The following is a 24,234-nucleotide window of genomic DNA, read 5'->3' on the forward strand; positions in this document are numbered from 1 at the left end:
AATGCAATGTTTTATCTTTTGCTCACTTTTCAGACCCACCAGGTCCACCTGCAAATCCAAGAGTGACCGATACTACAAAGACAAGTGCATCTTTAGCCTGGAGCAAGCCCCACTATGATGGTGGTCTTGACATCACTGGCTATATAGTGGAGCATCAAAAGGAAGGAGAAGAAGAATGGGTAAAAGACACAACAGGGACTGCTTTAAGAATCACTCAGTTTGTTGTTGCTCATCTGCAAACAGGAGCCAAATACAATTTCAGAATCTCTGCCATGAATGCTGCAGGTGTTGGTGAACCAGCAATAATTCCAAATGTGGAAATCAAAGACCGTGAAGAAATTCCTGACTTTGAATTAGATGCTGAACTGAGAAGAACACTTGTTGTTAGAGCTGGATTAACTATTCGTATTTTTGTGCCAATTAAAGGGCGTCCAACTCCAGAAGTTACATGGACAAAAGATGATATTTCTCTCAAAGGACGTGCCAGTATTGAAAATACAGATTCTTTTACTCTCTTGATTGTCACAGAGTGCACCAGATATGATGCAGGAAAATACGTAATGACTCTTGAAAATGCTGCTGGTAAGAAAACTGGCTTCGTAAATGTAAAAGTCTTGGATACACCAGGTCCACCAATAAACCTTAAGCCTAGAGAAATAACCAAAGACAGCATCACTCTCCAATGGGATATGCCTCTAATAGATGGTGGTTCACGTATAACAAACTATATTGTTGAGAAACGTGAATCTACTCGGAAAGCATATTCAACAGTCACCACCAACTGCCAAAAGTGCTCCTTCAGGATTACTAATTTGGCTGAGGGGTGTGAATACTATTTTAGAGTGCTGGCTGAAAATGAGTATGGTATTGGTGAACCAGCTGAAACCACAGAGCCCATAAGAGCTTCTGAGGCACCATCCCCACCTGAGAGTCTTAATATTATGGATGTAACACGGAACTCAGTTAGCCTGGCTTGGCCAAAACCAGAACATGACGGTGGCAGTAAGATCACTGGGTATGTAATTGAAGCACAGAGGAAAGGAACAAACCAGTGGGCACACATCACCACTGTAAAAACACTGGACTATGTAGTAAAGAATCTAACTGAAAATGAAGAGTATACTTTCCAGGTTATGGCAGTTAACAGTGCTGGAAGAAGTGCCCCAAGAGAAAGCAGGCCAGTTATTATCAAAGAGCAAACAATGCTACCAGAGTTTGACCTCCGGGGTATCTACCAGAAAACAGTCATTGCCAAAGCTGGTGACAATATAAAGATTGAAATCCCTGTGCTCGGTCGTCCAAGGCCTACTGTGACTTGGAAGAAAGAAGATGAGATACTTAAGCAAACACAAAGAATAAATTATGAAAATACTGCAACTGCTACTATACTAACCATCAACGAATGTAAACGAAGTGATAGTGGTCGATACCCATTATCAGCTAAAAATATTGTTGGAGAAGTTAGTGAAGTAATCACAGTTCAGGTTCATGACATACCTGGACCACCTACTGGACCAATAAAATTCGATGAAATTTCATCTGACTCTCTATCATTCTCATGGGAGCCTCCTTTGAATGACGGTGGTGTACCAATAAGCAACTATGTTGTGGAAATGCGTCAAACTGACAGTACTACATGGACTGAACTGGCAACCACAGTGATACGTACTACATTTAAAGCCATTCGTCTCACTACTGGAGTTGAGTATCAGTTCCGTGTTAAAGCTCAAAACAGATATGGAATTGGTCCAGCCATTACTTCAGAGTCTGTAGTTGCCAACTACCCATTTAAGGTACCTGGGCCTCCTGGAACTCCTCAGGTGATAGCAGTCACCAAAGAAACCATGACCATTAGCTGGAATGAGCCAGTTACTGATGGCGGAAGCCCAATTTTGGGATATCACATTGAAAGAAAAGAACGAAATAGCATTCTTTGGCAGACTGTAAGTAAAATGCTGGTATCAGGCAATATCTTTAAATCAACTGGACTTACTGATGGCATTGCATATGAATTCCGTGTTATAGCAGAAAATCTGGCTGGGAAGAGTAAGCCAAGCAAGCCATCTGAGCCTATGTTTGCCCTAGACCCAATAGATCCACCTGGTAAGCCAATACCTCTGAACATTACAAGACATGCAATTACACTGAAGTGGACTAAACCAGAATATAATGGTGGGTTTAAGATAACTGGCTACACCGTTGAAAAAAGAGACCTTCCTAATGGCCGTTGGCTAAAAGCTAATTTCAGCAATATATTAGAGACTGAATTCACTGTAAGTGGCTTGACAGAAGATGCTGCCTATGAATTCCGTGTGATTGCTAGGAATGCTGGGGGAGCTGTTAGTCAGCCCTCTGAGCCATCAGATGCAATAACTTGTAGAGATGACATTGAAGCACCAAAGATAAAGGTGGATGCTAAATATAAAGACACATTAGTGCTGAAAGCAGGTGAAGTTTTCAGACTTGAGGCTGATGTTTCAGGCCGCCCTCCACCAACTATGACATGGACCAAAGGAGAAAAAGAACTTGAAGACACAGCAAAATTAGAAATTAAAATAGCAGATTTCTCTACTGCTCTCACCAATAGAGACTCTTCAAGAAGAGATGGCGGTGCCTACACACTTACTGCAACAAATCCTGGTGGCTTTGCTAAGCATATCTTCAATGTTAAAGTTCTTGATAGACCTGGCCCCCCAGAAGGACCTTTGGCTGTGTCTGAAGTCACTGCAGAAAAATGTGTGCTGTCATGGCTACCTCCACTGGATGATGGAGGAGCAAAGATTGACCATTATGTGGTTGAAAAACGTGAAACCAGTAGACTGGCATGGACAGCTGTGGCCACAGAAGTTCCAGTAACTAAACTGAAGGTTACTAAGCTGTTGAAGGGCAATGAGTATGTGTTCCGTGTTATGGCTGTTAACAAATATGGAGTTGGTGAGCCTCTGGAATCAGAGCCCATTCTTGCAGTAAATCCATATGTGCCACCTGATCCACCTAAAACACCTGAAGTTACAGCAATTACAAAAGATTCTATGGTTGTCTGTTGGGGCCATCCTGATTCTGATGGTGGGAGCCCAATAACTAACTATATTGTGGAACGTCGAGACAGGGCTGGTCTACGGTGGGTGAAGTGTAATAAAAGGGTTGTTACTGACTTACGTTATAAAGTGTCTGGACTGACAGAAGGTCATGAGTATGAATACAGAGTCATGGCTGAAAATGCTGCTGGTGTCAGTGAGCCAAGTCCAACCAGTCCATTCTATAAAGCCTGTGATACTGTATTTAAGCCTGGCCCCCCAGGTAATCCTCGTGTTTTGGACAGCAGCAAGTCTTCAATTACAATAGCATGGAACAAACCAATATATGATGGTGGTTCAGAGATCACAGGTTACATGGTTGAGATAGCACTACCTGAAGAAGATGAGTGGAAGATTGTAACTCCACCAATAGGTCTAAAGGCCACGTCTTTTACCATCACTAACCTAAAAGAAAATCAAGAGTATAAAATACGAATATATGCTATGAACTCTGAAGGTCTTGGAGAACCTGCTCTTGTTCCTGGTACTCCAAAAGCTGAAGAGAGAATGCTACCTCCAGAGATTGAACTTGATGCAGAGCTGCGTAAAGTTGTCACTATTAGAGCCTGCTGTACTCTACGGCTCTTTGTCCCAATTAAAGGAAGACCAGCACCTGAAGTAAAATGGACAAGAGAACATGGAGAATCTTTGGATAGAGCAAGCATTGAATCAACAAGTTCTTATACTCTACTTATTGTTGAAAATGTAAATAGATTCGATAGTGGCAAATACATACTGACAGTTGAAAACAGCTCAGGTAGTAAGTCAGCATTTGTGAACGTCAGAGTCCTTGATACCCCAGGGGCACCTCAAGATTTGAAAATAAAAGAAGTTACAAAGTCATCAGTTACACTCACATGGGAGCCTCCTGTCATAGATGGTGGCTCTAAAATAAAAAATTACATTGTTGAAAAACGTGAATCAACAAGAAAAGCTTATTCTACTGTTAATGCCAATTGCCACAAGACCAGCTGGAAAGTCGATTCACTGCAAGAAGGCTGCAACTACTACTTCAGAGTCCTAGCTGAAAATGAGTATGGCATAGGCCTTCCAGTTGAAACTTCAGAATCTGTAAAAGTATCAGAAAGACCACTTCCACCAGGGAAAATAACTTTGCTGGATGTGACAAGCAATAGTGTATCTTTATCTTGGGAAAAACCTGAACATGATGGTGGTAGCAGAATTCTGGGCTACATTGTAGAAATGCAAAGCAAAGGCAGTGAAAAGTGGTCAACTTGTGCTACAGTAAAAGTTACTGAAGCCACTATCACAGGACTGATCCAAGGTGAAGAATACACCTTCCGTGTTTCAGCTCAGAATGAGAAAGGTATCAGCGATCCTCGTCAGCTGGGTATACCAGTTGTTGCAAAAGACCTTGTGATTCCACCAGCTTTCAAATTACTGTTTACCACTTTCAGTGTTCTAGCAGGAGAGGACTTAAAGGTTGATGTTCCTTTTGTTGGTCGACCCAAACCAGCAGTGTTTTGGCATAAAGATGATATTGCATTGAAGCAGACTACAAGAGTAAATGCAGAAAGTTCAGAAAATAACACAGTGTTAACAATAAAAGAAGCATGCAGAGATGATGTGGGGACATACTTAGTTAAACTTACAAACTCTGCAGGTGAGGCAACTGAGACCCTAAATATTGTTGTCCTTGACAAACCAGGACCCCCAACTGGACCAGTAAAAGTAGACGAAGTAACAGCAGATAGTATCACCATTTCCTGGGAACCACCTAAGTATGATGGCGGTAGCTCTATCAGTAATTACATTGTAGAAAAAAGAGACACGTCAACCACAACTTGGCAGATGGTGTCAGCTACTGTTGCAAGAACAACTATAAAAGCATGTCGATTAAAGACTGGATGTGAATATCAATTCAGAATCGCAGCTGAGAATAGATACGGGAAGAGTACCTATCTCACTTCAGAGTCAATTGTAGCCCAGTATCCATTTAAAGTTCCCGGTCCACCTGGAACACCTTTTGTAACAAACGTCTCAAAAGACAGCATGGTGGTACAGTGGAATGAACCAGTCAATGATGGTGGCAGCAAGATCATTGGGTATCACTTGGAGCGCAAAGAAAGAAACAGTATTCTCTGGGCTAAACTGAATAAAACACCTATTCCAGATACCAAATTTAAGACAACTGGACTTGAGGAAGGTCTCGAATATGAGTTCAGAGTTTATGCAGAAAACATAGTGGGCATTGGAAAGGCCAGTAGAGCATCTGAATGCTATACTGCACATGACCCATGTGACCCTCCAGGTCGTCCAGAACCTATAATTGTCACAAGAAGCTCAGTAACACTTCAGTGGAAGAAACCTGTATATGACGGTGGAAGTAAGATCACAGGCTATGTTGTTGAAAAGAAGGAGCTACCTGATGGTCGTTGGATGAAAGCAAGCTTTACAAATGTCATTGATACCCAATTTGAAGTAACTGGTCTAGTTGAAAACCAGAGGTATGAGTTCCGTGTTATAGCACGAAATGCTGCAGGTGTTTTCAGCGAACCATCTGAGAGCTCAGGGGCAATTACAGCAAGAGATGAAGTAGAACCACCTCAGATAAGTATGGATCCAAAATACAAAGACACAATTGTAGTGAATGCTGGTGAGTCATTCAAGCTTGAAGCTGATGTTCATGGCAAACCAATACCTTCCATTCAGTGGTTAAAAGGTGATCGTGAGCTGGCAAACACTGCTCGTATGGAAATAAAAAGTACTGATTTCACAACAAGCCTTAGTGTGAAGGAAGCCATTAGAGTTGACAGTGGTCAGTATGTATTACTGGCAAAGAATGTTGCAGGTGAAAAGAAAGTTCCTGTTAATGTCAAAGTTCTTGATAGACCTGGACCACCAGAAGGACCCATTGAGATTACAGGCGTTACTGCTGAAAAATGCATGTTGTCATGGCAGCCTCCACTACAAGATGGTGGTAGCGATATTTCACACTATGTTGTAGAAAAAAGAGAAACCAGTCGCTTGGTGTGGACGGTCATTGATTCAAATGTGCAAACCCTAAATTGCAAAGTTACAAAACTTTTAGAAGGAAATGAGTATGTTTTCCGCATCATGGCAGTCAATAAATATGGTGTTGGTGAGCCTCTCGAGTCTGAACCAATAATTGCAAAGAACCCATTCGTAGTGCCACTTCCACCAAAGGCACCAGAAGTAACCGCCATTACCAAGGATTCTATGATAGTTGTATGGGAAAGGCCAGCCTCAGATGGTGGTAGTGAAATCCTAGGTTATGTCCTTGAAAAACGAGATAAGGAAGGTATTCGCTGGACAAGATGTAACAAACGCCTGATAAGTGAACTGCGATACAGAGTGACTGGGCTTATAGAAAATCATGATTACGAGTATAGAGTTTCAGCTGAAAATGCTGCAGGTCTTAGTGAGCCAAGCCCACCTTCCATTTACTACAAAGCATGTGATCCTATTTACAAGCCAGGTCCACCCAATAATCCTAAAGTTGTGGATGTTACAAGGTCTTCAGTTTTCCTTTCATGGGGTAAACCCATCTATGATGGTGGCTCTGAAATTCAGGGATACATTGTGGAAAAATGTGATGTAAGCGACAGTGAATGGGCAATTTGTACCCCTCCAACTGGAATTAAGAATACTCACATGGAAGTAGAAAAATTGGTGGAAAAACATGAATACAAGTTCCGCATATGTGCAGTTAATAAAGCAGGAGTTGGAGAGCATGCAGATGTTCCTGGTACTGTTATTGTTGAAGAAAAGATGGAAGCACCAGACCTTGACCTTGACATGGAATTAAGGAAGATTGTAAATGTGAGGGCAGGAGGTTCCTTAAGACTGTTTGTTCCCATCAGAGGTCGTCCAACACCTGAAGTAAAATGGGGTAAAATGGATGGTGACATCAGAGAGGCAGCTATTATTGATACCACTAGCAGTTTTACTTCCCTTGTTTTAGACAACGTTAACAGATTTGATACTGGAAAGTATACTCTGACTTTAGAGAACAGCAGTGGAACAAAGTCTGCCTTTGTCAGTGTAAGGGTACTGGATACCCCAAGTGCACCTGTTAATTTAAAAATCAGAGAAATTACTAAAGACTCTGTTTCACTTTCGTGGGAGACTCCTCTCTTGGATGGTGGAGCAAAAATAAAGAATTACATTATTGAAAAGCGTGAAGCAACAAGAAAGGCGTATGCAGCTGTTGTAACAAACTGCCATAAGACTTCATGGAAAGTAGATCAACTTCAGGAGGGCTGCTATTACTTCTTTAGAATCTCTGCTGAGAATGAGTATGGAATTGGCCTCCCTGCAGAAACCAGTGACCCAATTAAAGTTGCTGAAGTTCCACAGCCTCCTGGGAAAATAACAGTGGATGATGTCACAAGAAACAGTGTCTCACTAAGCTGGGAAAAACCTGAACATGATGGTGGCAGCAAAATCATACAATACATTGTTGAAATGCAAGCAAAGGGTAGTGAGAAGTGGTCAGAGTGTGCTCGTGTGAAAACGCTTGAAGCAGTCATTACTAACCTAACTCAAGGGGAAGAATATCTTTTTAGAGTAATGGCTGTGAATGAAAAGGGTAAGAGTGATCCTAGAGCACTTGCAGTTCCAATAGTTGCCAAAGACCTGGTGATTGAACCTGATGTAAGACCTGCTTTTCATAGTTATAGTATCCAAGTGGGACAAGATCTGAAAGTAGAAGTACCAATTGCGGGTCGACCTAAACCAACTGTAACCTGGGTAAAAGATGGCCAGCCATTAAGGCAGACAACAAGAGTCAATGTTAGTGATTTGACTGACCTCACTATACTGAATATTAAAGAAACTAGCAAAGAGGACAGTGGCACTTATGAAATCACTGTGGCTAATGTTGTTGGGCAGAAGTCTGCTTCTGTTGAAATTATAACTCTAGATAAACCTGACCCTCCAGTAGGACCTGTTAAGTTTGATGAAATAAGTGCAGAAAGTATTACCCTATCGTGGAATCCCCCAGCTTATACAGGTGGCTGCCAGATCACCAACTATATTGTTCACAAGAGAGATACAACCACCACTGTATGGGAAACTGTTTCAGCTACCGTCGCAAGAACTACACTGAAGGTGACTAAACTGAAAACTGGTTCAGAATATCAGTTCAGAATATTTGCTGAGAACAGGTATGGGCAGAGCTTTGCACTGGATTCTGCACCAGTTGTAGCACAGTACCCCTACAAGGAACCAGGACCTCCTGGCACGCCATTTGTGACAATTGTTACAAAAGACTCCATGGTTGTACAGTGGCATGAACCGATAAATGATGGTGGCAGTAGAGTGTTGGGCTACCATCTCGAGAGAAAGGAGAAAAACAGCATTTTATGGGCTAAAGTCAACAAGACTATTATTCAGGACACAAGCTTTAAGACAACTAACCTTGAAGAAGGAATCGAATACGAGTTTCGAGTTTCTGCAGAAAATATTGTTGGTGTAGGCAAAACAAGTAAAGTGTCTGAGTGCTATGTAGCTCGTGACCCATGTGATCCTCCAGGTCGCCCAGAAGCTATAATAATAAAAAGAAGTTCTATTACTCTACAGTGGACCAAACCAGAATATGATGGTGGAAGTAAGATTACTGGTTATATTGTAGAAAAGCGTGACTTACCAGATGGTCGCTGGATGAAAGCTAGCTTCACAAATATCATTGAAACTCAGTTCACTGTAACAGGGCTTACTGAAGACCAAAGATATGAATTTAGAGTAATTGCAAAGAATGCTGCAGGTGCCATAAGCAAACCTTCTGACAGTACAGGACCAATAACAGCAAGGGATGAAGTTGAACTTCCACGTATTTCAATGGATCCAAAATACAAAGACACAATTGTTGTAAATGCTGGTGAAACATTCAGACTTGAGGGTGATGTTCATGGCAAACCACTGCCAACTATTAAGTGGTACAAAGGAGATAAAGAGCTTGAGGAAACTGCTAGGTATGAAATCAAGAACACAGATTTCAGTGCATTAATTATTGTAAAAGATGCTATTAGAGTTGATGGTGGACAGTACATTTTAGAAGCCTCTAATGTTGCAGGAACAAAGACAGCAACAGTAAATGTGAAAGTCTTGGACAGGCCAGGACCTCCAGAGGGCCCAGTCCAAGTGACAGGAGTCACAGCTGAAAAATGTTCATTAGCATGGGCTCCTCCTCTTCATGATGGTGGCAGTGATATTTCTCACTACATTGTAGAGAAGAGAGAAACTAGTCGCCTAGCATGGACTGTTGTTGCTTCGGAGGTTTTACCTACAATGCTGAAAGTAACAAAACTCTTGGAAGGAAATGAGTATGTTTTCCGTATTATGGCAGTTAACAAATACGGGGTTGGTGAGCCATTAGAATCTGTGCCAGTAATGATGAAAAATCCGTTTGTGGTTCCTGGACCACCAAAGGCCTTGGAAATTACTAACATTACAAAGGATTCTATGACTGTCTGCTGGACCCGGCCAGACAGTGACGGAGGTAGTGAAATCATAGGTTACATTGTAGAAAAGAGAGACCGAGCAGGCATCAGATGGATAAAATGCAATAAACGCAGGATTACAGATTTGCGATTAAGAGTTACAGGCTTAACAGAAGATCATGAATATGAATTCAGAGTTTCTGCTGAAAATGCTGCTGGAGTGGGTGAACCAAGTCAAGTTTCTCCCTACTTTAAAGCTTGTGACCCCATGTTCAAGCCTGGCCCACCTACAAATGCCCATGTTGTGGATACAACCAAAAGTTCAGTTACACTTGGCTGGAGTAAACCTATTTATGATGGTGGTTGTGAGATCCAGGGATACCTTGTAGAAATCTGTAAAGCTGATGAAGATGAATGGTCACTTGTTACTCCACAGACAGGTATACGTGCCACTCGGTTCGAAATCAAAAAGCTTACCGAACATCAAGAATATAAATTACGAGTGTGTGCCCTCAACAAGATTGGTGTAGGAGAGGCTGCATCAGTTCCTGGTACTATTAAGCCTGAAGACAAACTTGAAGCTCCAGAACTTGATATTGATTCAGAGCTAAGGAAAGGGATAGTGGTTAGAGCTGGTGGGTCTGCTAGAATTCACATACCATTCAGGGGGCGACCAACACCTGACATCATGTGGTCTCGAGAAGAGGGTGAATTCACAGAAAAAGTTCAGATTGACAAAGGCATAAACTACACACAACTTTCAATTGACAACTGTGATAGAAATGATGCTGGCAAGTACATTCTTAAGCTGGAGAACAGCAGTGGTTCTAAATCAGCATTTGTTACGGTGAAAGTCTTGGACACACCAGGAAGACCTCAAAACTTAGTGGTAAAGGATATAAAGAAGGATTCTGCTGTATTATCTTGGGAACCACCCATTATCGATGGTGGTTCAAAGATAAAGAACTATGTAATAGACAAGCGTGAGTCAACCAGGAAGGCATTTGCAAATGTAAGTGCTAAGTGTGGCAAGACAAGTTTCAAAGTTGAAAATCTTACAGAAGGAGCAATTTACTACTTCAGAGTTATGGCTGAAAATGAATTTGGAATTGGTGTTCCAGCTGAAACCAAAGATGCTGTCAAAGCCTCAGAACCACCTCTGCCCCCTGGGAAAGTAACACTCACTGATGTGACTCAGAGAAGTGCATCGATTACATGGGAAAAACCTGAACATGATGGAGGTAGCAGAATTTTGGGATATATTGTTGAAATGCAGCCTAAAGGAACAGAAAAATGGAGTGTTGTTAGTGAGACCAAAACATGCAATGCAGTTGTGTCTGGTTTGAGTCCAGAACAAGAATACCAATTCCGTGTGATTGCCTACAATGAAAAAGGCAAAAGCGACCCCAGAGCCCTTGGAATTCCTGTGATAGCTAAAGACTTGACAATTGAGCCAAGTTTCAAACTGATGTTTAATACCTACAGTGTACAGGCTGGAGAAGATCTGAAGGTAGAAGTACCATTTATAGGTAGACCTAAACCAACTATTACTTGGACAAAAGATGAGCAGCCACTGAAACAGACAACTAGATTACATATTCAGGACACATCAACATCAACTATCTTAAATATTAAAGAAAGCAACAAGGAAGACTTTGGTAAATATACAGTAACAGCAACAAACACAGCAGGTATGGCAACAGAGCAGCTGAGCATAATTGTACTGGAAAAGCCTGGCCCACCACGAGGGCCTGTACACTTTGACGAAGTTAGTGCGGATTTTGTTGTTTTATCATGGGATCCACCTGATTATACTGGTGGCTGTCAGATAAGCAACTACATAGTAGAAAAGCGTGACACAACCACTACCACATGGAGCATTGTGTCAGCAACTGTTGCCAGAACAACTATCAAAGCAACAAAGCTTAAAACGGGTTCTGAATACCAGTTCAGGATTTCTGCTGAAAACAGATATGGGAAGAGCTCTCCTTTGGATTCTAAACCAGTTGTTGTGCAATACCCCTACAAGGTGCCTGGGCCACCTGGAACCCCATTTGTAACTGCAGCTTCCAAGGACCATATGATCGTAGAATGGCATGAACCAGTTAATGATGGAGGAAGCAAAGTTCTAGGCTACCATCTTGAACGTAAAGATAAGAATAGCATTCTTTGGACAAAACAGAACAAGTCACTCATTGCAGATACCAAATATAAAACAGATGGCCTTGAAGAAGGTCTTGAGTATGAATTCAGAGTTTCTGCTGAAAATATTGTTGGCATTGGCAAAGTAAGCAAAGTATCAGAATTGTATGTTGCCCGAGATCCTTGTGACCCACCTGGCCGCCCAGAGGCTATTGTTGTTACAAGAAATAATATCACACTGAAATGGAAAAAACCAGAGTATGATGGTGGAAGCAAAATAACAGGATATATTGTAGAAAAGAAAGAACTACCAGATGGTCGCTGGATGAAAGCCAGCTTTACAAATGTGTTGGAAACAGAATTTACAGTAAGTGGTCTTGTTGAAGACCAACGGTATGAATTTAGAGTAATTGCAAGAAATGCAGCAGGTTGCTTGAGTGAACCGTCTGAAAGTACAGGGCCCATTACTGCCAGAGATGAAATTGAAGCACCAGGGGCTTCACTGGATCCTAAATACAAAGATGTCATTGTTGTTCATGCTGGAGAAACCTTTGTTCTTGAAGCTGATATCCATGGCAAACCTATTCCTGACATTTCATGGTCAAAAGATGGTAAAGATCTTGAAGAAGCAACTGCGAGAATGGAAATCAAATCTACTATTCAGAAAACAATTCTTACTGTCAAAGACTGTATAAGAGTAGATGGAGGTCACTATACTCTTAACCTCAAAAATGTTGGTGGCACAAAATCCATACCAATCACTGTTAAAGTGCTTGACAGGCCAGGACCTCCAGAAGGACCTTTGAAGGTTACAGGTGTCACTGCAGAAAAATGCTACTTGGCATGGGCACCACCTTTACATGATGGCGGCTCTAGTATCTCACATTATATCATCGAGAAGAGAGAGACAAGCAGGCTTTCATGGACACAAGTAGCAACAGAAGTGCAGGCTCTTAACCACAAAGTAACCAGACTCCTTGCTGGCAATGAGTACATTTTCCGTGTAATGGCAGTGAACAAATATGGAATTGGAGAACCCTTGGAATCTGAGCCAATTGTGGCTCGTAATCCATACAAACCACCTGGTCCTCCTTCAATGCCTGAAGTTTCAGCAATCACAAAAGATTCAATGGTGGTAACGTGGGGTCGCCCAGAAGACAATGGGGGAGCTGAAATTGAAGGTTACATACTTGAAAAACGAGACAAAGATGGCATCCGGTGGACCAAATGCAATAAGAAAAGGCTGACAGACTTGCGACTCAGAGTAACAGGTCTTACTGATGGGCATTTCTATGAATTTAGAGTTTCTGCTGAAAATGCTGCAGGGGTAGGGGAACCCAGTGAGCCATCCATTTTCTATCGAGCTTGTGATATATTATATCCACCAGGTCCACCAAGCAATCCAAAGGTTACAGACACTTCCAGGTCATCAGTTTCCCTTGCCTGGAGTAAGCCCATATATGATGGTGGTGCTCCAGTTAAGGGATATGTAGTAGAAGTAAAAGAAGCTGCCGCTGATGAATGGACTACCTGCACCCCACCAACAGGCCTACAAGCAAAACAATTCACTGTAACAAAACTTAAAGAGAACCAGGAATATAACTTCCGCATCTGTGCCATCAACTCAGAGGGAGTAGGAGAACCTGCTACTATACCTGGTACAGTCATAGCAGCAGACAAGATTGAACCTCCTGAAATTGAACTTGATGCAGATCTCAGAAAAGTAGTCACTGTACGTGCTAGTGGTACATTACGCCTGTTTGTCACCATCAAAGGAAGACCAGAACCTGAAGTTAAATGGGAGAAAGCAGAAGGAAGAATTAGCGAGCGAGCTCAGATTGAAGTCACCAGTTCCTATACAATGCTGGTCATTGACAATGTGAATAGATTTGATAGTGGCAGATACAATCTTACTTTAGAGAACAACAGTGGGAAAAAATCAGCTTTCGTTAATGTCAGGGTGCTTGATACACCTAGTGCTCCTATAAACCTGACAATCAGAGAAGTGAAGAAAGATTTTGTAACGTTAGCCTGGGAACCACCACTTATTGATGGTGGAGCTAAAATTACCAACTATGTAGTTGAAAAGCGAGAATCCACAAGAAAGGCATATGCCACTGTTACAAACAACTGCATTAAGAATTCCTTCAAAGTTACTCAACTACAAGAAGGATGTAGTTATTACTTCCGTGTTCTAGCAGTAAATGAATATGGGGTTGGTCTACCAGCAGAAACACCTGACCCAGTTAAGGTTTCTGAACCACCTTCACCACCTGCGAAGGTCATTCTTGTTGACGTGACTCGCAATTCTGCTTCAATTAAATGGGAAAAGCCAGAGAGTGATGGTGGTAGTAAAATCACTGGTTATATAGTAGAAATGCAAACTAAAGGAAGTATAAAATGGAGTGCATGTACCCAGGTGAAAACCTTAGAAGCAACAATAACAGGCTTAAGTATGGGAGAAGAGTACAGTTTCAGAGTGATTGCTGTTAATGAAAAAGGAAAAAGTGATCCAAGAGAGCTTGGTGTCCCTGTCATTGCAAAAGATATTGAAATCCAGCCATCTGCTGAGCTCCTTTTCAATACATTCACTGTAAAAGCCGGAGATGATCTTAAGATTGATGTGCCATTCAGAGGGCGACCACTTCCAACTGTTAGCTGGAAGAAGGATGGGAATCCCTTGAAAGAGACAACCAGAGTAAATATTCATACTTCAAAGACTTCAACTTCACTGTCCATCAAGGAAGCTTCAAATGAAGATTTGGGACATTATGAATTACATCTTTCAAATACTGCTGGATCAACAACAGCTTCTTTAACTGTAGTTGTCCTTGACAGACCAGGACCACCAACTGATGTGCATATTGACGAAGTTAGTGCTGATAGTGTAACTCTGTCTTGGAAAGCTCCAGCATATGATGGTGGGTGCCATATTAGCAATTATGTTGTGGAGAAGCGAGAAACCACCACAACAACGTGGAGTGTAGTATCTGCAGCAGTTGCAAGAACATCAATTAAAGTATCTCAACTCAGCACTGGGTCTGAATATCAGTTCCGTATTTGTGCAGAAAACCGCTATGGGAAAAGCACTTACACAAATTCTTCTTCTGTTGTGGCAGAGTATCCATTTAAGCCTCCAGGACCACCAGGAACTCCTCATGTGGCACATGCAACTAAAGCTTTCATGATCGTAACTTGGCAGGTACCAGTTAATGATGGAGGTAGCAGAGTACTAGGATATCACTTGGAACGTAAAGAAAGAAGCAGCATTCTTTGGACAAAAGTCAACAAAAGCCTTATACCTGATACACAAATGAAAGTTACAGGACTTGATGAAGGGCTGCTGTATGAATATCGTGTTTACGCTGAAAACATTGCTGGAATAGGCAAATGCAGTAAGTCATGTGAGCCAGTTGCTGCAAGAGATCCATGTGATCCTCCTGGTCAACCAGAAGTTACTAATATTACAAGAACATCTGTCTCACTGAAGTGGACTAAACCAGAATATGATGGTGGAGCTAAAGTAACAGGATACATTATTGAACGCAGAGAGATACCAGACGGTCGGTGGCTGAAATGTAATTTTACTAATGTACAAGAAACATATTTTGATGTAGGTGGACTTACAGAAGACCAGAGATATGAATTCCGTGTGATTGCAAAGAATGCTGCTGGACTTTTCAGTCAGCCATCTGAATCAACTGGACCTGTGACTGTAAAAGATGATGTGGAGGCTCCAAGAATTATGATGGATGCCAAATTCAGGGACGTTGTAGTTGTGAAAGCTGGAGAAGTGTTTAAGGTCAATGCTGATGTTGCAGGACGGCCAATACCGGTGATTTTGTGGACAAAGGATGGCAAGGAGCTTGAAGGAAAAGCTAGAGTTGAAATAGCCTCAACAGATTACACTACTGCAATAACTGTTAAGGACTGTATCCGAGGTGATTCAGGACAGTATTTACTAACATTACAGAATGTTGCAGGAACAAAATCTTTGGCAATTACCTGCAAAGTGCTTGATAGACCTGGCCCACCTGCAGGCCCATTAGAAATACATGGCCTTACTGCTGAAAAGTGCCACTTATCATGGGGACCTCCTCAAGAAAATGGTGGTGCAGATATTGATTATTATATTGTAGAAAAACGTGAGACCAGCAGACTTGCATGGACCCTTTGTGAAGGAGAGCTTAGAACAACATCCTGTAAAGTGACGAAACTACTGAAGGGTAATGAGTATATTTTCAGAGTGATGGGAGTTAACAAATATGGTGTTGGTGAGCCTCTGGAAAGTGTTGCTGTCAAAGCCCTAGACCCATTTACAGTTCCAAGTCCACCTACATCTCTAGAGATCACCAGTGTGAGCAAAGATTCAATAACTCTGTGTTGGGCAAGACCTGAGTCTGATGGAGGTAATGAGATCTCTGGCTATGTAATTGAAAGACGTGAGAAAACTAGCTTAAGATGGATTCGTGTAAACAAAAAGCCAGTTTATGATTTAAGAGTGAAATCATCTGGTCTCCGTGAAGGATGTGAATATGAATTCCGGGTTTATGCAGAAAATGCTGCTGGCCTCAGTCTTCCAAGTGAAACCACACCATTGATTAAGGCAGAAGATCCAATCTTCTTGCCATCTCCCCCATCTAAGCCTAAGATTATGGATTCTACAAGGTCAAATATCACAATTGGGTGGACAAAGCCACTGTTTGATGGAGGTGCTCCAGTAACGGGATACACAGTTGAATACAAGAAAACTGATGAAACTGATTGGACCACTGCTGTTCAGAACTTAAGAGGCACAGAATACACTGTATCTGGATTAGTGTCAGGCTCTGAGTACATCTTTAGAGTGAAATCCATTAACAAAATTGGTGTCAGTGAACCAAGTGATGTCTCAGAACCTCAGCTGGCAAAAGAAAGAGAAGAAGAACCTGCCTTTGATATTGACAGTGAAATGCGGAAGACTTTAATTGTAAAGGCTGGTGGATCATTCACAATGACTGTTCCTTTCAGGGGCAAACCAGCCCCAAATGTAACATGGAACAAACCAGACACTGATCTCCGTATACGAGCAAGCATTGATACTTCAGATAGTTGCACATCTCTTACTATTGAAAAAGCAACAAGAAATGATTCTGGAAAATACACTTTAACATTGCAAAACATCCTGAACACTGCTACCTTGACTTTAATTGTCAAAGTTCTTGATACTCCTGGCCCACCATCTAATATTGCAGTAAAAGAAGTAACTAAAGAATCTGCTGTGTTATCTTGGGATGTTCCTGAAAATGATGGTGGAGCACCTGTGAGGAACTATGTTATTGAAAAACGAGAAGCTAGCAAAAAAGCGTGGGTCACTGTGACAAACAATTGTCATCGCCTGTCCTACAAAGTGACTGGCTTGCAAGAAGGTGCCATTTACTACTTCCGGGTTTCTGGAGAAAATGAATACGGTGTTGGAGCGCCTTCTGAGACCAAGGAAGGCACAAAAATAACAGGTGAGTGTTTCTAAGAAAAATATTTTTAATATTTAAAGCAAAATGTGTCTCAAAATGTTTACTTCAAAATAATAGAAGCAGCTTTAAATCTATTCACAGCAAAAGGATATTTTTGTGCTAGGTATGTTTGTGGTTTTACAAATGAAAAACAGCTAAGAAATAGCTTAAATTTTAATCTTGCTTGCATTTTACTTAAAATGTCTCTAATGTACAAATTATTTCAACACACATTTTCTCAATCCAGATGGTACTCCTGTGTAATTGCTAATATAAAATGTAAATACTTGCTATATTATTTAATCTGTTGCACATTTTTTTCTCTCAGAAAAACCCAGCCCACCAGAAAAACTTGGAGTAACAAATGTCACAAAGGACAGCGTTTCTCTTTCATGGCTAAAACCAGAACATGATGGTGGAAGCAGAATTGTGAGCTATCTGGTTGAAGGTCTTGAGAAAGGACAGCAAAAATGGGTTAAGTTTGCAGTTGTGAAGACAACTCATCATGTTGTTCGTGGTCTTAAGGAGAATGTTGACTATTTCTTCAGAGTGTCTGCAGAAAACCAAGCTGGTTTAAGTGATCCTAAGGAACTATTGGTCCCTGTTACAGTTAAAGAACAATTAGGTATGTTTCCTGACAAAAGACAAGGGTTGATACACATGAAATCGGATTCATATTTAAAAAGAATGAAATTTCTTAATGGTTTGAAAATGTTTTCTCTTTCAGAATCTCCTGAGATTGACATGAAGGGCTTCCCTCATAACACTGTATATATTCGAGCGGGATCAAACCTGAAAGTTGAAATTCCAGTTTCTGGAAAACCAGTGCCAAAGGTGACATTGTCTAGAGATGGTGCTCCACTGAAACCTACCATGAGATTTCACACAGAAACCACTGCAGATAGTCTCATCATTAACCTTAAAGAAAGTGTGGCTGCTGATGCTGGAAGATATGACATTACTGCTGCCAACTCAAGTGGCACCACAAAATCATTTGTTAATATTGTTGTGCTGGATAGACCAGGTCCTCCTGTTGGTCCTGTTGTCCTTAGCGATATCACTGAAGAGAGTGTAATACTCAGATGGCAGCCTCCAGCTTATGATGGTGGTAGTCAAGTTACCAACTATATTGTACTGAAAAGAGAAACGAGTACTGCTGCTTGGTCTGAAGTGTCTGCAACTGTTGCTAGAACTGTTATTAAAGTTATGAAGCTCACAACAGGAGAAGAATACCAATTCCGCATCAAAGCTGAGAACCGCTTTGGCATCAGTGATCACATAGACTCACAATGTGTGGTTGTTAAGCTTCCTTACAGTGAGTAATATGCTTCTCATGCTATAGGTCAATGTTTAAATGCTCTGATGTTTAAAATATTATTGTTAATAATTAAACACTTCTTTTTATGTCATCAGCTACCCCTGGACCTCCTTCCACACCATGGGTCACACATGTAACCCGAGAGAGTATTACTGTTGGATGGCATGAACCAGTCACTAATGGTGGTAGTGCAGTCACTGGATACCACCTGGAAATGAAAGACAGGAATAGCATATTATGGCAGAAGGCTAACAAAACTCTCATTCGCACAACTCACTTCAAAGTCACCACCATAAGTGCTGGCCTTATCTATGAATTTAGGGTTTATGCAGAAAATGCAGCTGGCATTGGAAAAGCAAGCCATGCTTCTGATCCAGTCCTTGCAATTGATGCTTGTGGTATGTATGTCCTAGAAAATAAAGAAGCCCAACCATTTAAGTAGTGTTTTGTTTTTGTTTGGTTGGGGTTTCAGCTCCCCCCAGTCCCCACCGTGATATACTGTCAGGTACAGTAAGCCAATATCCAAAACAGCTGTTATTCATTAGCAATACTGTGTTGTTTCCTACTGCAGAACCACCAAGAAATGTTCGTGTCTCAGATATTTCCAAGACTGCTATCACTCTAACATGGAAGAAGCCAGCATTTGATGGTGGTAGCAAGATCACTGGATACATCGTAGAAAAACGTGATCTTCCAGATGGCAGATGGACAAAAGCTAGCTTCACCAATGTTATTGAGACTCATTTCACAATATCTGGTCTGACACAGAATTCCCGGTATGAATTCCGGATCTTTGCTAAGAATGCTATTGGTTCCATTAGTAACCCCTCAGATGTTGTGGGTCCTATCACATGTGTGGATACATATGGTAAGTGTTTTTGCAATGCTGTAACAGTACTATTTTGTGGTAGTAGCGGTAGGAAGCTTAAAGGCAGTGCTGTTTTGTAGAACCATATTCTTTTTAAATATGGAAGGTTACTTTACAGTGATTGATTGATTCGATAAGCTTGAATATCTGTGAGCTATTTGGACATGATTGTAATGAACACCTTTGGCTGTATCTGTGCTCTTAAAGTCTCATCATAGAATAGAATCGTAGAATCATAAAATCAATTAGGTTGGAAAAGACTTTTAAGATCAAGTCCAGCCACTACCCCAGGACTGCCAAGACCACAACTAAACTATGTCGCTGAGGACCTCATCTATACTTTTTTGAACACTTCCAGGGATGGTGATTCCACCACTTCCTTGAGAAAATCTTTATTCTTCAAGCAACAGAAAGTCTACCCAGGCCATAGGGGTTATATACGTGGGTGCCTTTTCTTGTTAGAATTAGGTCTAACTTGTTCTAGGTTTATGATTTAAGTTATACATGCTATCTTTACTTCAGTCTGTATTTCTAAAATGCCTGTAATTAGATTGCTTAAGTAAATTTGCTTAAGTAAAATACAATTATTTTTGGCTTTGTTAAAAACAAGTCTAAAATATGTATGTTTTAAACTTATTCTTATGTTTTTTAAGGTGCACCTGAAATCGATGTGCCACCAGAATATACAGAAGTGGTGAAATATAAAGCAGGAACTTCAGTTAAGTTAAAACTAGGCATCTCAGGCAAGCCTATACCCACAATTGAGTGGTTCAAAAATAACAATGAGATACAAACCAGTGCACTAGTGTCTATTGAAAACACAACAGAATTTGCTTCTATACTTATCAAGGATGCAACTCGACTGAACAGTGGCACCTATGAATTAAAATTGAAGAATGCCATGGGTTCAGCATCAGCCCATGTTAGACTACAGATACTTGGTATGTCTTAAGATACAATTGTATTATACTGTTAAACAATAACTCAGTAATAAATACTTAACAGCTTTCTTCTGCCTACCACAGACAAGCCAGGACCCCCAAGTGGACCTATACAGTTTAAGACAGTCACTGCTGAAAAGATTACAATAATGTGGGACCCGCCAGTGGATGATGGTGGTGCACCTGTAACACACTATGTTGTTGAAAAGCGGGAGACAAGTCGGGTTGTATGGTCTTTAATTTCTGAAAAACTGGAGGGGTGTATCATAACTACAACAAAAGTTATCAAAGGAAATGAATATGTGTTCCGTGTCCGTGGTGTAAACAAGTTTGGAGTTGGTGATCCACTGGAGTCTGAACCCGTTATAGCCAAAAATTCATTTGGTAAGAAACATATAACTTATGCAACTTAATCATCTTGTATATTATTTGTGAGTGGTACTTATCTACTCATGTATTTTTTTTCACTCAGTTACACCTGGACCACCTAGTGTGCCAGAAGTCACAATGATAACCAAAAGTTCTATGACCGTTGTCTGGAATAGGCCTACTGTTGATGGAGGCAGTGAAATATCAGGATATTTTCTTGAGAAGCGTGACAAGAAGAGTCTGAGTTGGTTCAAGGTTACTAAAGAAACCATTCGGGACACCAGACAAAAAGTAACAGGCCTGACTGAAAACAGTGAATATCATTTCCGAGTTTGTGCTGTCAATGCTGCTGGACAAGGGCCATTCTCTGAAGCTTCTGATTTCTACAAAGCTGCAGATCCTATTGGTAAGATACAACATGCGGTATTTCTAATTGGTTAGAAACCAATGGATGAGCAATTAGGATGGGATTGCACCAATGGAACTGAGGGCAGATTTTATTCCTCTTTATATTTAATTGTAAATGTGTTTTCTATTTTGTCTCCCCCCATTCCCCATAAACTATCACTTACAGATAAGCCAGGCTCACCAACAAAGCTGAAGGTTGTGGATACAACCAAGACATCTGTCACCCTTGGCTGGGTTAAACCTGCTTATGATGGAGGAAGTCCAATTACTAGCTACGTGGTGGAGAAAAGAGAAGGTGAAGAGCAAGAATGGACTGTAGTCAGTACTAAGGGAGAAGTGAGAACAACTGAGTATGTTGTATCCCACCTTCAGCCAAGTGTTAATTATTATTTCCGCGTGTCTGCTGTAAATTGTGCTGGACAAGGAGAGCCTATTGAAATGATGGAACCTGTTCAAGCTAAAGATATTCTCGGTACTGTACTTTTCAGTATTGTTGGTTTTTGTCTTTTTTTTGTTTTGTTTTTGTTGTTTATTTGTTGTTTTTTTCCAAAGCATTTCTAATTTTACATTCCAAGAATGGATTATTAATTTTTACTTATTTCCACAGTGGCAGCAGAGATTGATCTGGATGTTGCTCTCCAGACCTCTATTATTGCTAAAGCAGGTGAAGATGTGCAAACAATGATTCCATTCAAAGGCAGACCTCCTCCAACAGTCACATGGAGAAAGGGTGACAAGAATCTTGGGATTGATGAAAGATATATCATCCAGAACACAGAATCATCTACGCTACTTACTATTCCTCAAGTTACCCGAAATGATACAGGAAAATATGTTCTTACAATAGAAAATGGAGTTGGAGAAGCAAAATCCACATTTGTGAATGTAAAAGTACTTGACACGCCATCTGCCTGCCAGAAGCTACAGCTTAAGCATGTTTCTCGTGGCACAGTTACACTGGTATGGGAACCACCTCTCATCAATGGTGGTTCTGAAATAACAAATTACGTTGTTGAAAAAAGAGATGCTACAAAGAGGGCCTGGTCAACTGTAACAACAAAGTGTTCTCATACTACCTTTAAGCTAACTAACCTGTCAGAGAAGACTGCGTTCTTCTTCCGTGTTCTTGCTGAAAATGAAATTGGACTGGGTGAACCTTGTGAGACATCTGAACCAGTGAAAGCTGCAGACATACCTGGACCAGTAAAAGACCTAGCCATGAAAGATTCTACAAAGACTTCTGTTAAATTGCAGTGGAGCAGACCTGACTATGATGGTGGTAGCATTATATCAGACTATGTTATTGAAAAGAAACTGCAGGAAGAAAAAGAATGGACATATGCAGGCACAAGCAAAAACTGTGAATTTGAAGTTGAAAAACTTAAGGAGCTCTCTGTCATGGAATTCAGGGTCTTTGCTAGAAATGAAAAAGGCAAGAGTGATGGTGTTACTGTTGGACCCATTACAGTGAAAGAACATATAATACCACCTGAAGCTGATCTTTCTGATATTCCTGGAGGTCAAATTTCAGTGAGAATTGGACATAATCTGCTTATTGAATTGCCCTATAAAGGTAAACCTAAGCCATCAATGAGCTGGCTGAAAGACAACCTGCCTCTTAAAGAAACTGAACATCTTCGTTTCAAGAAAACTGAAAACAAAATAAGCTTAAGCATCAAGAATGCGAAAAAGGAGCATGGTGGCAAATATACTTTAATTCTTGATAATGTAGTCTGCAGAAAAACATTCACAATCACTGTCATCACTCTTGGGCCTCCATCTAAGCCAAAAGCACCTTTAAGACTAGATGAAATCAAAGCAGATAGTGTAGTTTTGTCATGGGAAGCTCCTGATGATGATGGTGGAGGAGAAATTACTGGCTACAGTATTGAGAAAAGAGAAACTTCACAAATGAACTGGAAATTGGTGTGTTCAAGTGCTGCAAGAACAACCTTCAAAGTACCAAACCTTGTTAAAGACACTGAATATCAGTTTAGAGTTCGCGCAGAAAACAGATATGGAGTGAGTCCACCTCTTGTCTCAGCAGATGTTGTGGCAAAGCATCAGTTTAGACCACCAGGTGCCCCAGGCAAGCCTGTTGTATACAACATAACTGCTGATGGAATGACCATCTCTTGGGATGCTCCTGTTTATGATGGTGGCTCAGAGATTATTGGATACCATGTTGAAAAGAAGGAAAGAAACAGTATTTTGTGGCAAAAGGTTAATGTTGCATTAATATCTAGCAGAGAATACAGGATTACTGGACTGCTTGAGGGCCTGGATTACCAGTTCCAAGTATATGCTGAAAACGCTGCAGGTCTAAGTCGAGCTAGTGAGCCAAGCAAATTTATGTTGGCAGTCTCTCCAGTGGGTGAGTGAAAGATCAATCCAAGAAAATGCTGCCCTTGTAGAATATGGTGTGAGCAGTAATAAAATGAATTTTACTTATTTTCCTTTCAGACCCACCTGGTACTCCTGATTACATTGATGTCACCAGGGAAACAGTCACCCTTAAATGGACCCCACCACTACGTGATGGAGGCAGTAAGATTGTGGCTTACAGCATTGAGAAACGGCAAGGAAGTGAAGACCGTTGGCTCAGATGTAACTTTACTGATGTCAGTGAATGCCAATATACAGTTACAGGACTCAGTTCAGGGGACCGATATGAATTCAGAGTGCTTGCAAGAAATGCTGTTGGTACAATCAGCCCACCTTCACAGTCTTCAGGCTATATCATGACCAGAGATGAAAACGGTAAGCACTATTTCTTAATATACTTGTATTTGGGTACTGAAGCCAGCTAGAGCTTCTGGCTGTAGTGATGGGAAATGGGTGGCCAAGGGAGGTGGATTGTGTGACTGAGGTCCTTCCAGTCAACTCAGAACATTTCTGTTTGTACTCCAAGGTGGGAGTGTCTAAATTAAAGACCCAAATCTGGCAAACATAGGTAATCAATTGCTGAAAGGCATGGCACTCTTTTTGTTGGATAAGCAGCAGCAGGAAAGTTGGAAAGAAATCATAAACTGTGTATCATATTCTGATGCACTGAATAATTTAGACATGAAAATGTACCTCAGGTAGCTTAGTATACTCTAACAGTATATATTAATGGTGTCTTTCAGCCTAATATGATGCACTTTGTGCATTAGGGGAAAAATAAGTTTACAGTTCATATAAAAACTGCTTTT

General features: G+C 41.0%; 1 protein-coding gene across 1 annotated transcript in view; it reads left to right on the forward strand.

The window, feature by feature from the left end:
* The window catches only part of TTN (titin), a 256,966-nt gene that overhangs the window by 210,899 nt on the left and 21,833 nt on the right, over positions 1-24,234 (forward strand). Inside the window, exons 240-250 of the mRNA XM_061379384.1 lie at positions 34-17,139; positions 17,465-17,761; positions 17,864-18,451; positions 18,550-18,852; positions 19,026-19,322; positions 19,976-20,263; positions 20,348-20,647; positions 20,736-21,038; positions 21,207-21,512; positions 21,648-23,414; positions 23,504-23,800. Coding sequence (XP_061235368.1) covers positions 34-17,139; positions 17,465-17,761; positions 17,864-18,451; positions 18,550-18,852; positions 19,026-19,322; positions 19,976-20,263; positions 20,348-20,647; positions 20,736-21,038; positions 21,207-21,512; positions 21,648-23,414; positions 23,504-23,800 — 21,852 coding nt within the window. The remainder of the gene's footprint in view (positions 1-33; positions 17,140-17,464; positions 17,762-17,863; positions 18,452-18,549; positions 18,853-19,025; positions 19,323-19,975; positions 20,264-20,347; positions 20,648-20,735; positions 21,039-21,206; positions 21,513-21,647; positions 23,415-23,503; positions 23,801-24,234) is intronic.

Source organism: Neopsephotus bourkii, unplaced genomic scaffold, assembly GCF_033783945.1.
Source record: "Neopsephotus bourkii isolate Nb327-2 ecotype Australia unplaced genomic scaffold, CSIRO-AGI_Nbou_v1 NB_196, whole genome shotgun sequence".
NCBI classification, from domain to species: Eukaryota; Metazoa; Chordata; class Aves; order Psittaciformes; family Psittacidae; genus Neopsephotus; species Neopsephotus bourkii.